The 15,054-nt window shown below is 48.2% G+C and overlaps 1 protein-coding gene across 1 annotated transcript in view; it reads left to right on the top strand.

The window, feature by feature from the left end:
* The window catches only part of HECTD3 (HECT domain E3 ubiquitin protein ligase 3), a 40,629-nt gene that overhangs the window by 20,525 nt on the left and 5,050 nt on the right, over window positions 1-15,054 (top strand). The window contains exons 12-19 of the mRNA XM_018574936.1: window positions 326-390; window positions 2,570-2,673; window positions 6,830-6,949; window positions 8,332-8,421; window positions 9,797-10,003; window positions 10,949-11,078; window positions 13,009-13,083; window positions 14,903-14,984. Coding sequence (XP_018430438.1) covers window positions 326-390; window positions 2,570-2,673; window positions 6,830-6,949; window positions 8,332-8,421; window positions 9,797-10,003; window positions 10,949-11,078; window positions 13,009-13,083; window positions 14,903-14,984 — 873 coding nt within the window. The remainder of the gene's footprint in view (window positions 1-325; window positions 391-2,569; window positions 2,674-6,829; window positions 6,950-8,331; window positions 8,422-9,796; window positions 10,004-10,948; window positions 11,079-13,008; window positions 13,084-14,902; window positions 14,985-15,054) is intronic.

Raw genomic sequence — 15,054 nt, 5'->3', positions numbered from 1 at the left:
GCCCGAGCCCCCCCCCCCCATGGCCGGGCCCATCCCCCCCCATGGCCGGGACTATCCCCCCCCATGGCCGGGACTATCCCCCCCCATGGCCGGGACTATCCCCCCCCCATGGCCGGGACTATCCCACAGTCCTTTTTATTAGGAAGATAGTGTAATTTTTTCACATTGTGTTTCTCCTCATCCTGAATATGGATATTTGAAAACATTTTCTGCCTTGTGCCTTCATCTCACTGCTCATTACACAAAGCCACAAACTTTGCCATCACTCTCCAGCCTCTCAGTACTGCAGTCATGGGATCTAATAATGTTGTTTTGTGACCGCTAGGTGGCCGGTACGTTATGACCAATGGTGGGAATGTAAATTCATTGCAGAAGGGATCATTGATCAAGGTATGTTGAGCTTTCCCTATAGTTTAATAAATATGACAGTCTGAAGTAACATTTATTTTATTTTTTTAATATAAATTCTTTATTTAAAGGTTTTGCAGTGTTCACAGAAAGGGAAAGCATATACATGTATGACAGGTATTTGCCCACATAGGGCCAACATGAAGAATATGCAGCAGTGGTAGTACTATGCATACAAACATATAGAAAACATGAAGTTATTGGAGCAGATAGGAATGAGATTACACCCCCATGCTTGGTAGGACCATTGTCCAGAGCTTCACACAAAGAGGTACATTGAGTGAGTATTAAAGGAGCCAGTAGGGGTGTCCGCAGTCTGAAGTATATTGAGTTAGGTGTTTATGGAAATCTGCTCTCTGCCGTGACAGGGGAGGGGATGGATTCCCCCCTCCCCGCTCCGATTCGCCAGCGCTGACTGGCGGAACGGAGGGGGAAGGGGGCGGGTACAGCTGGCTCTGCCTCTAGATAGGCAGAGCCAGCTGTCACTCACGCAACTGGGCGGATCTCGACATCGATGTCGGGATCCGCTCCGGCTGCGGCGTCTCAGTATACCGCGAGCTGTAGCTCCCTATATACTGAGCCTAGGGTGACGGGAGGACGCTAGTTTGTGTCCTCTAAGGAGAACTATGGGGAAAAACCTTAACCCCATAGTTCTCCTATAAGATAACAAAGGAATCCATATATATTTTTAAGACAAACAAAGCTTTTACTGGTGATGTCATCCTGCAAAAAAATATTTTCTTTGGAAAGCAATCCATAAATAATAATAATGTCACTAAACTAAAACAAGACCTTTTTCTACTTTAATCATTGTCAGTTTAAAAATAAAATAGTCTTCCAGCAGATAAAACTTATAAGTGTTATTCTGTAATTTTGTCCCAATGGCACAAAAAATTATTCTGGGACAAGAATTACAAATTAAATAACAGAATTTTTTTTTCGATGTTGTATGTTGTAATGTGGCACTAAAAAGTTACACAAAGTAAAAATGGAAAAAAAGCTTAAATAATGATGCTCAGAATACTCGAAATACAAAAAAAACAGTTGGAATATAATAAAGGGGAAGCAGGAGTTAATTAGGGCCGATTTAATGTAAACTAAGTGTTAATAAGGGGTTAAAAGGGATCACATTTTATTTTAAAGAGCCCTTCTTTTTCCCTGTCAGGTTGCTTAATCTGACACCATGTGAGATGAAGCTCATCACTGATCAGCGGATGAATGAAATAGAGTAGATACAAAATATTGTATCTCTCTATCTCCCTCTGATCAATGTATATAAACAATGTTACTTTGTATCTCTCTATCTCCCTCTGATCAATGTTTATAAACAATGTTACTTTGTATCTCTCTATCTCCCTCTGATCAATGTTTATAAACAATGTTACTTTGTATCTCTCTATCTCCCTCTGATCAATGTTTATAAACAATGTTACTTTGTATCTCTCTATCTCCCCTCTGATCAATGTTTATAAACAATGTTACTTTGTATCTCTCTATCTCCCCTCTGATCAATGTTTATATACAATGTTACTTTGTATCTCTCTATCTCTCCTCTGATCAATGTTTATATACAATGTTACTTTGTATCTCTCTATCTCCCTCTGATCAATGTTTATATACAATGTTACTTTGTATCTCTCTATCTCTCCTCTGATCAATGTTTATATACAATGTTACTTTGTATCTCTATCTCCCTCTGATCAATGTTTATAAACAATGTTACTTTGTATCTCTCTATCTCCCTCTGATCAATGTTTATATACAATGTTACTTTGTATCTCTCTATCTCTCCTCTGATCAATGTTTATATACAATGTTACTTTGTATCTCTCTATCTCCCTCTGATCAATGTTTATATACAATGTTACTTTGTATCTCTCTATCTCCCTCTGATCAATGTTTATAAACACAGTATTTCGTTAGCAGCAGCTTCTACAGCTCCTGTATTTACACAGCAACTCCCAGCTGTCATTTTAACTGTCAGCTATTCCCAGCAAGTGCACTAGGGAGAGAGGGAGGAGGATGGGGTCGACAGGAGTAGGACATGACATATTACACACACCCTTATTAGTATAACTTGTCGGTGGAAATTACCCGACAAAACCAGCTGACACCTTTTACGTTTGTGTTTCCTCTTTTCTACAATTCATGGAAATCCTAGGCGGAGGATTTCGGGACAGCCTGGCTGATATTTCTGAGGAGCTGTGCCCCAGTTCTGCTGACTCCCCCGTGCCGCTGCCTTTCTTTGTGCGCACATCAAACCAGGTGAGCCATTGTTATTTATATCAACAATTTCATCTCAATCTGTCGCCACTTCGTTCTCCTCCCCTTCACCGCTCCCTCTCAGACTATGTTTATTTTATTTAGAAACTCTGCAGAGTACAGTCACATCAGTTTCTGTACAGAGGAGCTTACACTCTAATGTCCCCTCCCCCCACAGTCACATCAGTCTCTGTATAGAGGAGCTTACACTCTAATGTCCCCTCCCCCCACAGTCACATCAGTCTCTGTATAGAGGAGCTTACACTCTAATGTCCCCTCCCCCCACAGTCACATCAGTCTCTGTATAGAGGAGCTTACACTCTAATGTCCCCTCCCCCCACAGTCACATCAGTCTCTGTATAGAGGAGCTTACACTCTAATGTCCCCTCCCCCCACAGTCACATCAGTCTCTGTATAGAGGAGCTTACACTCTAATGTCCCCTCCCCCCACAGTCACATCAGTCTCTGTATAGAGGAGCTTACACTCTAATGTCCCCTCCCCCCACAGTCACATCAGTCTCTGTATAGAGGAGCTTACACTCTAATGTCCCCTCCCCCCACAGTCACATCAGTCTCTGTATAGAGGAGCTTACACTCTAATGTCCCCTCCCCCCACAGTCACATCAGTCTCTGTATAGAGGAGCTTACACTCTAATGTCCCCTCCCCCCACAGTCACATCAGTCTCTGTATAGAGGAGCTTACACTCTAATGTCCCCTCCCCCCACAGTCACATCAGTCTCTGTATAGAGGAGCTTACACTCTAATGTCCCCTCCCCCCACAGTCACATCAGTCTCTGTATAGAGGAGCTTACACTCTAATGTCCCCTCCCCCCACAGTCACATCAGTCTCTGTATAGAGGAGCTTACACTCTAATGTCCCCTCCCCCCACAGTCACATCAGTCTCTGTATAGAGGAGCTTACACTCTAATGTCCCCTCCCCCCACAGTCACATCAGTCTCTGTATAGAGGAGCTTACACTCTAATGTCCCCTCCCCCCACAGTCACATCAGTCTCTGTATAGAGGAGCTTACACTCTAATGTCCCCTCCCCCCACAGTCACATCAGTCTCTGTATAGAGGAGCTTACACTCTAATGTCCCCTCCCCCCACAGTCACATCAGTCTCTGTATAGAGGAGCTTACACTCTAATGTCCCCTCCCCCCACAGTCACATCAGTCTCTGTATAGAGGAGCTTACACTCTAATGTCCCCTCCCCCCACAGTCACATCAGTCTCTGTATAGAGGAGCTTACACTCTAATGTCCCCTCCCCCCACAGTCACATCAGTCTCTGTATAGAGGAGCTTACACTCTAATGTCCCCTCCCCCCACAGTCACATCAGTCTCTGTATAGAGGAGCTTACACTCTAATGTCCCCTCCCCCCACAGTCACATCAGTCTCTGTATAGAGGAGCTTACACTCTAATGTCCCCTCCCCCCACAGTCACATCAGTCTCTGTATAGAGGAGCTTACACTCTAATGTCCCCTCCCCCCACAGTCACATCAGTCTCTGTATAGAGGAGCTTACACTCTAATGTCCCCTCCCCCCACAGTCACATCAGTCTCTGTATAGAGGAGCTTACACTCTAATGTCCCCTCCCCCCACAGTCACATCAGTCTCTGTATAGAGGAGCTTACACTCTAATGTCCCCTCCCCCCACAGTCACATCAGTCTCTGTATAGAGGAGCTTACACTCTAATGTCCCCTCCCCCCACAGTCACATCAGTCTCTGTATAGAGGAGCTTACACTCTAATGTCCCCTCCCCCCACAGTCACATCAGTCTCTGTATAGAGGAGCTTACACTCTAATGTCCCCTCCCCCCACAGTCACATCAGTCTCTGTATAGAGGAGCTTACACTCTAATGTCCCCTCCCCCCACAGTCACATCAGTCTCTGTATAGAGGAGCTTACACTCTAATGTCCCCTCCCCCCACAGTCACATCAGTCTCTGTATAGAGGAGCTTACACTCTAATGTCCCCTCCCCCCACAGTCACATCAGTCTCTGTATAGAGGAGCTTACACTCTAATGTCCCCTCCCCCCACAGTCACATCAGTCTCTGTACAGAGGAGCTTACACTCTAATGTCCCCACTACACTCAAACACACAGCATGGTGAGATTTAGTAAAGGCATTTTTGCAGGAAATTGAGCCATGATTTATAGGGGTTTTTGCCTTCCTCGGGGTCATCTGTGGATAACTGTGTTCTGTTTTCGGAGGTTTTTCTTTCTTCTCTCTATAGGTTGGACTTGATGGACTTTTTTCAACCTATGTAAGACCCTGTCGCTATGCGCTTGATTTATACACAATTTGCAGAGCCACTTGCCCTCTGTATGTGTATGTGAACGGTTCTCGGCCTTTTGGCTAAGATCAAGTGTAGTATCTGTTCTTATCAGTTTTCAGGGAAGAAAGGCATCGATCCACTGGGACGGAGAGATGCTCGGTATTCCCTGATGTGATTGGTGGGTACTGGAGGGGCCTCCTTTCCTCCTGGGTTGATTCTGGTCCGGTTATGCCGGGCAGGAGGCTCTGAAGGTGCTAATGCCTCCTGAGAGAATGGGTGCGAAGCTTGGTCTGGCTCGAGGGTTCGGGGGCGGCAGAAGCCCGTGGTGTTGTGCCCCCTGGGGGTGGCGTCCCAGGGGTGCGCAGAAAGTCACTTGGGTATGGGACCCCACATGACTCACTGTGCACTTGGTCACACACCACATTGCATATTTTCTGCACTTCGCCTCCAAGACAGGCCTTATGGCTAGTCTGGGGCAATATTTGTGCACTGCGGCCCCTAAGGCCTGTCAGAGTGGTGCGCTGGCACTTTAGATTTATTTATGCACGCTATGCACGATTGGCACTTTTTTATTTTAAATTTTGACCCACAGATGCGAAAGGTGCAGGTTTCTTCGGGGCCTATTCCTGACGCTGGGAGGAGATTCTGTGCCTCGTAGGGGGTTCTCTGTCTCCTCCCACCCAGGAGGGGGGTTTCTCTTTGGGAGATCCCACTTGCCTAGTACTGAGGGGGACCCGCTCCGGCAGGTCCCCAAAGGAAATGGTCCACGGCCTTCGGGTTGGTGGACCACCAGTCTCAACCCCTGTCAGGAGCCTTGCGCCCCGGGGGGTCGGGAAAGTAGGTCCCTTCTTTCGAAGGACCTTGCACCCTTGTGCACGTTTTTGTGTGCTGTGATTTCACGGTTCACTTTTTTTGTTCACAGGGGGAAGTTTTGATGCACGTCCACGGGCTTAAAAAGAAAAAATGTGTATGTGAACGGTCATCATGTGTGAATACATGCACGGAGGAAGGTTCTTTCGTTTTTTTCCCTTTTACAAATAGAGTTAAATTTGAACTTTATCACCATTTAGATGAAGCTAAGGAGCATAGATAATAAATACTTCTTTTCTATGGTCCTTTGGCGCCATCCAGTGGCCATAATGCGATATTACAACCAGAACATTTACATTTCATAACGCTTGTAAAGGACAAAAACGAAAGAACCTTCCTTTGTGCGTGTGTTCACACAGGATGAACGCTCACAGATATTTGCAGGGGGAGCGGCTCTGCAAATTTTGTATAAATCAACCCCCCTATGTTTCTGAGGTGTAAGCAGAATCCAGAGTGCTCGGTGCAGATAGAGAGCTGTCAGGGATGTAACCCAGTGTCGCCCCCGTATCCATTTCTAGACCGGAGCTGGGCCCGGCACGTATTTAGATGAAACTGATTCATCAGCTTTATGGTCTTTACATTTTATGGAGTTCAGGAAGCATTGATGTATCAGGAGACGTTCACCTGTCACAGGAGTTCCAGCACAGCGCTGTGCTAGAACTCCTGTATTTGAGGTGACGGGGTCAATAAGGAGAACCTGTCACCTCCAATTGCTATCACACAGGGGCTTGTTATCTTCTCTGTGATAGCAATAAAGTTAGGTGAAAAGAAAATTAAATTGATGAAATAAAAAGTGATAAAGAAGTTTAGAAAAAATAAACAGTAAAAAAAATTAAAACTAACCCCGCCGCCATTCTCCATTGGTTGGCGGGGGGCGTATTGCGGAACCTGGCCTTGGGGCGGCAGGGAGAGTAAATCCGGCCCTGAGGAGACGTCTCGTACTTATCTCTGTCCGGGGGTCGTGTCTCTCCTATCTGACCACGCTGATATTTCTTCTCCTCCCAGGGAAACAGCAGTGGAGAAGCTCGGGACATGTACGTGCCCAACCCGTCCTGCAAGGATCTGGCCAAGTACCAATGGATCGGGCAGCTGATGGGCGCAGCTCTGAGAGGGAAGGAGTTCCTGGTGAGTGACGGTCATCGATTTAACCCCTTCATTACCCGGACATGATTCAGCGCTGTGATAGTCATCCATGTGACTCTGGAATGGATTTTATACCATTTTTTTTAGACAAATCGAGCTTTTGGCTTTCTGAGCGGCGTTTAATAACCGCTGGGGGGTTTTTTTGTTGTTTTTTTTTCATATAAAAAGGAAAAATGAGACCGAACATTTTAGTGGAAAAAAATCCTGTTTCCCTTATTTTCAGTAAAAATTAAAACGCCAGGACACTTAATACCCCATTCACACTGAGCGGCATGGTGAATCGCGTGTTTTACTGTGCGATTCCGTGCTGAGCAGCATTGCGCAATATTGAGCGACAGTGCACATTTTATCGCGCTAGGTAGCGCGACTTTTGGGGAGGGACTTAGTCGCTGCTACAGTGGGCTGTAACCAATCAACAGCGTTCTTGATGTGACATCATTCTTTCCTTCCATTTTGCAGTGCAAGGGTGACCCTTCTGTAGCGCGATGTCGTGCAATATCGCCGGTAATGCGCGACTTTGCGAGACACCATTGGGGCCGAATCGTGCGACATCCGCGGGAAGAAAGGGTCGCATACGAGCGACTAGCTACAGGCGACATTGAGCTGTGAGATGTGAACAGATCCATTGAAATGCATTGGACGAGCGACATAGAGCGATATCACGCGGGAAATGGGCGCGATTTCGGAGCGGAAATCGCGCGACAAACCGCTCAGTGTGAACGGGTTCTTGGAGAACCCATCTTTAAAAATCGGCACCCCCAAGGTGACCTCATTTTATTGCCACATGCCGGTACTTAGCGGTTTATAACACCGAGCGTGGGTGATGGCGCGCTGGATACATTGTTGTGCGGGTCATACACTGGAGGAAGTGAGTGAAGAGGTTAATGTACAGGTCACATGGAGTGGGAGGGTGGAGATGGAGGGGTTAATGTACAGGTCACATAGAGCGGGAGGGTGGAGATGGAGGGGTTAATGTGAAGATGTGCTGGACAAGAGAGGTGAAGGGGTTAATGTACAGGTCACATAGAGCGGGAGGGTGGAGATGGAGGGGTTAATGTACAGGTCACATAGAGCGACACACGCTGAAGATCAAAGGTGTAGGAGGGAAGGTAGGGGGTGAAAGGGTTAAAAAAAGATCTTGCAGTCAGTGGGAATGAATGAATGGATCGGCAGCTGCTGCTGACTCCATTCATTCATTCCCCATGTAGAATGAGTGCAGGTCTTGCTCTGGCCACAAGAGGGCAGAGGGCCTCCACCCTACACTGGGGGGTTGATTCTTTGTACGTCACGGTCCATACGGTTGGTCTCTTGACCCTTCTCTCTCTCTCTGAACCCGAATGATACTGACCTCTGTGTGCCCGCAGGTCCTGGCACTGCCCGGATTGGTGTGGAAGCAACTGACGGGAGAGGAAGTCAGTTGGAGTAAAGATTTTCCATCGGTGGATTCTCTGCTGGTGAGTTCTCTGTCCGAGAAACGTTCCGTTCCAGCCCAGACATCCAATATTATTGGTATTCCTCACCTTGTGCATGTAACCCTTTCATGACCAGAGGCCATTAATTCCTGAATGGTCAGGCCAGACGATAACTCTGTGACTGATTTGTACAGCTAAATAATAAACCTATATATACATTTATAGATAGATATACACACACGTACACATACATACACACTGTATATATCAGGGACGTGCGGTCAGGGGAAGCAGGTGGGGGGCGGAGCCTCACCTAAAATTATGGACGAAAAAGCTGCCAGCTTCAAGTCTGAGGCTGACAGCTTTTTCTCCATTCAGATCGGCTTCTAACAGGTTACACAGCAGGAAACCCCCCCCTCTCCCCACTGTGTAACCTGTCATGGACGGAGCGCTGGATGTTAATTACATGGATGAAGCGCTGCCCTTCCTCTTTCACACTAGCTTGGGGACGGGGCTTCATCAGGTGGGGGAGTGGCTTTGGACGACAGGGGGCGGGGGAATGCCTCACCCGGAATATGAGGTACCGCACGTCACGTTATTTTTAAATAGCATTTATTATATTGTCCTCCCGTTACCCTAAGGAGAACTATGGGGGAAAAGCCCTGACCCCATAGTTCTCCTTTTAACACATAGATTCTGACACTGTTTTATTATAGACTTTGTTTTATTTTATTACAGGCTGAGAAACGAACATAAATGTAAAAACTTCTAATGATTTTTTTATTTTTTTTAATACTGTAATTGAATCACATCAATAAAATGATAAACAGATCAATGCTGCCATATTCCGGGAGTGAGAGAGCACATAAACCCCGGATACCGATGGACAGGGAGTTGTCACCCTCAACAAGGACCTCCTGTGTGGCAGAAATCTAAAACGAGACAGAAAATCATTTTTTTTAGGACATTGACATGTTGGCACTTTTACTCATCGGATTTAAATCTTCTGTTTTGCATTTTTTAAACATCTTTTGTCCATTTGTCATCTTATAATAATGAAGAAAAAAACAAGAGCGGGACATTTCTAAAAACAGAGATGCAAATAAAACGAAAAATTGAAAGTTGTATACTTGCCTATCGGTAATTTTCCTCTCCTGACGCCAATACGTGGCAGCATACAATGGGGGCGGAGCCATACCCGTTGTATGCTGCCATGTAGGGTGTCAGGAATGGTCTTTATAGGTTCAAGATAACTGAGGCGAGTACATTTTGGCCTCGACATCAATGACGCCTGGTCATAAAAGGGGTCATTAGTCACATGACTTCCAGCTCTTGTGCACGATCTGATTGGTTGGGATTATAAGAATGGAGTCATCCTGTCCCCCGGGGGGCGCTCTTTCTTTCTCTCGCCTGTCAGGTTAAACTCCTGGAGATGATGGAACTGATGGATAAAGCGACGTTTGAGTTTAAGTTTGGCGGAGAGCTGACGTACACGACGGTCCTGAGCGACCAGCGCATGGTGGAGTTGGTGCCGGGAGGCAGCAACATATCCGTACACTACGAGGACCGGCTCGAGTTCATCAAGATGGTGCAGAAAGCGCGACTGGAGGAGAGCAAAGAGCAGGTGGGCTGCGTTCAATGTATCCGAGCCGTTGTGGTGAAACTATATATCTTGTTGGGTCACCTCTCTCCTTTTTTTTGACTTCCTGTCTGCAGTTTGTCATAAAAATATAATAAAAATCGGTCACCCCGGACTTCCTGTGTAAGGGTGACAACGCTGGCATTCTATATCCTGCACAAAGTGGCAGCGTTGTCACCCTGAATGCATGATCCCCCCCCTGCCAGACTACAAGATGATGTCCTGGCATGTCCATCACCTTAATCGCCTCCTTCCATAATGCCCACCAAGGCCCCAAGCTTCTGTGTGACATAGGACCCTCCCTCTTGGATCTGCTGCCAATCAGACCTGTGGTGGGCAGTCCAGAGGGAGGTTCCAGGATGTATCTATGCTTCTAATAATAGGATATAGTCTTGTAGTCTGCTGCAGGCAGGACTACAGAGGGGTGCAGGCATTACTATAGGGGGGGGGCTCCCACCAGTAGTCTGTCAGGGGCCCCATGATTTCCAACAGCAGCCCTGCGCACACCACATATTGCCACCCACCCACGTGAACACAGATCTGCATCTCCAGGCGGATTAATCAACCACGACTTGTCGATCATCGTCCGACCCCGCCCACTATACATCCAGCAGCCTATGGTGGGGTGTCCCTGAGACAGATGGGGGATACCCGGTGTCTGTGGCATAAGGTGGGGGTGACTGGCACCAGAATGGGAGGCTACATGGCTAAAGCTGAGTGGCAGGTAGGCTCCACGGGGCCCCATGATTCCTAAGGGTGGCCCTGGTTGTGGGAATGTGCGTCCGGGGTGACTATGCTGCCACTGCGTCCAGTGCGTGGAAGGTTGTTACCACTCTTGCCTATTATATTTTATACTCTGGGTATTGACATTGGCCCTGCGTCCCGCCCTGCATCTGAGCAGCCATGTTTTTTTTTTTCCCCCTCTCTCAGGTAGAAGCCATTCAGGCCGGATTGCTGAAGGTGGTTCCTCAGGCTGTGCTGGATCTCCTTACCTGGCAGGAACTGGAGAAGAGAGTCTGCGGGGACCCCGAGATCTCTGTGGAGGCCCTGAAAAAACTGAGTAAGTATGCCGGGGGGGTGGGGTGGGGTGTGGGTCCTCCCCCCTGTAATTATGGAGTCGGCAATGGCGGAATTGAATCTGATCTCCAGACATCGATGTATTTATATAATCAGCCTCGTAAAGGGCCTGCACATTTGTGCTGTGTACCAGAAACCTCTGGGATAGGTGGACTCCATCATCATCATCATCATCATCATTCAATCCCTCCCTAAGCATTCTGGGTAATCAAAGATGAGAGCACCACATGGAATGTCCCCCAAATTGTCCAGTATCCAAGCCCTGATGAAGGGAGACCTCTGACCCCCGGAACATGTTGTCCTTTTCTCCTGAATTCTTGTTACAAGCAATAAAAGATGATTGGACTTTGATCAGATGAGTGGAGCCCTCATCCTTGTTACCATTCTTCAGACCACTCCAAGGAACCCCCAAAGAGCAGCCTATGCGATCTTGATTTTACATGCCCCAGTTTCTCTTTGCTAGTACCGATTCACCTTTTGTTAGTGTCATGGACCCGCCCCCTGAATTTCAGTATGTAGACCATGGCAATGCCTGGGGCTCCCGGACATAGCATGGGCAAAGCTGATGGGAGGGCTGGTGGGCATTTAATACGGCCCCCTCAATAATGGCGCTGTGGGCGTGCTTCATCAGGGGTAAGGTAAGTGTTGCTGTGGGCACGGGATGTCCGCCGAGCTGAAACCGGTGGCCGGTGTGGTGGCAGCTGCCGCAGTCTCTGGAAAAAGGAAACCCAGAGGCATCAGAGTACCTGACAGTGACCATAGGAGGGCAATGCAGACCGAGATCAATGAGGAAGATCAATAATCGCTGGGAGGCCTTGTGATCAGACCTTTCATCAGCAATCTTCCCATAACATTATCTCTGCATTTATAGGAATTGTTATTTACCAGTAAGATCCTCCTCCCTTGCGGACACATCCAGAGGCCCCGAGGCTCCTGCTGGGTGCCGCCATCTTGGATGTGATGTTAGCAGACTCAGAGCTGTCACTCAACTTCATGGCAGTCCCCTTCACTCCTCCCCTGCATAAAAGGTTATGTAGGGAGGTGAGGGAAGGGGCGGAGGAGCTTGGCCAGCGCAGACTGGTATTAGACACTCCCAAAAGAGGAGGGGCCTATACCATGCAAGAAGGGGGAGGGGACTGTGCTAAGGAACTAGAAAAACAAATGGCAAAAAGCCCAACCTCCCTTAAAGGCACAGGGACGCACAAGGGAGCCCGCACATCACAACGGCAGCTGAGACACCCCCCCCCATTTGTCACTGCACCAAATAAGTCAAGCAAAACAATTGATGAGTGCATTTTCCATTTGTTTTGCTTGACTTGGCGCAGTGACGCATGGGGGGGGGGGGGTCTCAGCTGCCGTTGTGATGTGCGGGCTCCCTTGTGCGTCCCTGTGCCTTTTAAGGAGGTTGACAAACCTGCACCCAATTTTATCTACTGCCCCCATGTGCTCCGAGATGGAGACTCTCTCATACCTCCTCATGTGTCACTGGCCCCTCCCTTTTAGATTGTAAGCCCTCAGGGGCGGGGCCCTCCTTACCATCTTGTCTTGTGATTTGTAATGTCTTCCTTTATATTGTACAGCGCTGCGCACACTGTTGGCGCTATATAAATCCTGTTTAATAATAATTTAGAGTTAGGAGCGCACTATATAGAGGTGCCTCGGCGCGGCTGTGCGGCTTTCACATATTCTGCAGAAGACTTCTGTTTTTAACTTTAGCGGCCAGACAAGTTTTTATCGCGTGCTGGCCGGTGGGTGGGCCGGGAAACTTTTTGCTGTTGGGCTGGGGAACTGACTCTTCCTGGAGTAGTCACATGTTCTTGTCCAGTGGTGGCGAACCTCGGCACTCCAGCTGTTTTGGAACTACAAGTATTCGGCTGCATGATCTTCTTTGTGTCTCTTCTCCGTCTCTCCAGCCAGGTTTGAGGATTTGGGTGCGACGGACATCCGCGTGCAATACTTCTGGGAGGCTCTGAACAGCTTCACGAATGGTAAGTCACGCGGTCTGTGTGCCGGCTGTACAGCGGGAACGATGTGCGGATTTATACTTTGTAAGGACAAATGTATATGGACCCCTCCAAATGATGGAGGTCAGGGGCCTCCAGTGACGGTTCCGGTGATCCTCCATCATACAAAGACATTGCAGACAATTGTGATCTTCCAGCCTTGTGGTCACAGTTTTGGTGAAGACCCTTTTCTGTTCCACCATGACTGTCCCGTGTGTACAAAGCCAGCTCCATAAAGACATGGTGTGACCAGTTTGGTGGAGGCCAGTCAAGTTCCACTTCACCAGAGCCCCGGCCTCAACCCTATGGAACATAGGTATGCCATAAGAATTATTGAGTTGAGGTGCCCAAAGCCGGCTCCATACAGACATGGTGTGACCAGCTTGGGGTGGAGGAACTCGAGTGTCCTGTACAGAGTCCTGACCTCAACCCTACTGAGCGCCTTTGGGATGAATTGGAACACCGATTGTAAGACCAGGTCTTCTCATCCAACATCAGGACCTGACCCTACAAATGATGGAGTTCTGGGGCCTCCATCATACAAAGACATTGTAGACAATTCTGATCTTCCAGCCTTGTGGTCACAGTTTGGTGAAGACCCTTTTCTGTCCCCCCCCTCCCATGACTGTCCCCTGTGTACACAGCCAGCTCCATACAGACATGGTGTGACCAGCTTGGTGGAGGAACTCGAGTGTCCTACACAGAGCCCCGACCTCATCCCTACTGAACACCTTTGGGATGAATTGGAATGCTGATTGTGACGCAGGTCTTCTCACCCAACCACAGTACCTGACCTCACAAATGGGTATATATTCCCAAAGACACACTCCCAAAATCTTATTGAAGGTTGTCCTAGAAAAGCGGAGGCTGGTATAGCCACAAAGAGGTGGCCAACAGTTTTGGTGAAGGCCCTTTTCTGTTCCACCATGACTGTCCCCTGTGTACAAAGCCAGCTCCATGCAGACATGGTGTGACCAGCTTGGGGTGGAGGAACTCGAGTGTCCTGCACAGAGTCCTGACCTCAACCCTACTGAAGACCTTTTGGGATGAATTGGAACACCGATTGTGAGCCCGGGTCTTCTCATCCAACATCAGTACCTGACCTCACCAATGGGACAAATTCCAAATGATGGAGTTCTGGGGTCCCCAGTGAAGGTTCTGGTGATCCTCCATCATACAAAGACATTGTAGACAATTGTGATCTTCCAGCCTTGTGGTCACAGTTTTGGTGAAGACCCTTTTCTGTTCCACCATGACTGTCCCCTGTGTACAAAGCCGGCTCCATACAGACATGGGGGGACCAGCTTGGTGTGGAGGAACTCGAGTGTCCTGCACAGAGCCCTGACCTCAACCCTACTGAACGCTGATTGTGAGCCCGGGTCTTATCCAACATCAGTACCCGACCTCACCAATGGGACAAATTCCCACAGACACCCTCCAGAATCTTGTGGGAACCCTTCCTAGAAGAGTGGGGGTTGTTATAGCCGCAAAAGGGGACCAACTATATATCAATGGCCATGGGCGGTGAGGGACTCCATATCAATGGCCATAGGGGAGGGGAGGGGGGACGACGACACAACTCCATATCAATGCACATGGGGGGATGAGGGACTTCATATCAGTGGCCATGGGGGAGGGGAGGGGAGGGAGGACGACGACACAACTCCATATCGATAGACAAGGGAGGGGGGCTGGCTGTGGGACTCCATATCAATGGCCATGGTTGGTTTTGGAATGGGATGTGCACATAGGATTGATGGTCAGGTGTATACTGTACATTAGAAATTAAAATTTTCTCCTGCAGAGGACCGCAGCCGCTTCCTGAGGTTTGTCACCGGCCGGAGCCGCCTTCCAGCTCCCATCTATATTTATCCGGATAAATCGGGGTGAGTAGGTGTCGGAGGGGTCTCCTGGGCAGGGAAGCAGGGGCGAGGTTCTCACAAGGACCTCCACAGA

The sequence above is a fragment of the Nanorana parkeri genome, unplaced genomic scaffold (genome assembly GCF_000935625.1).
Source record: "Nanorana parkeri isolate BGI_ZX_2015 unplaced genomic scaffold, ASM93562v1 scaffold3385, whole genome shotgun sequence".
In the NCBI taxonomy this organism is placed as follows: Eukaryota; Metazoa; Chordata; class Amphibia; order Anura; family Dicroglossidae; genus Nanorana; species Nanorana parkeri.
The sequence above is the reverse complement of the archived record's forward strand: the minus strand, read 5'-3'. Positions and strand labels throughout refer to the sequence as shown.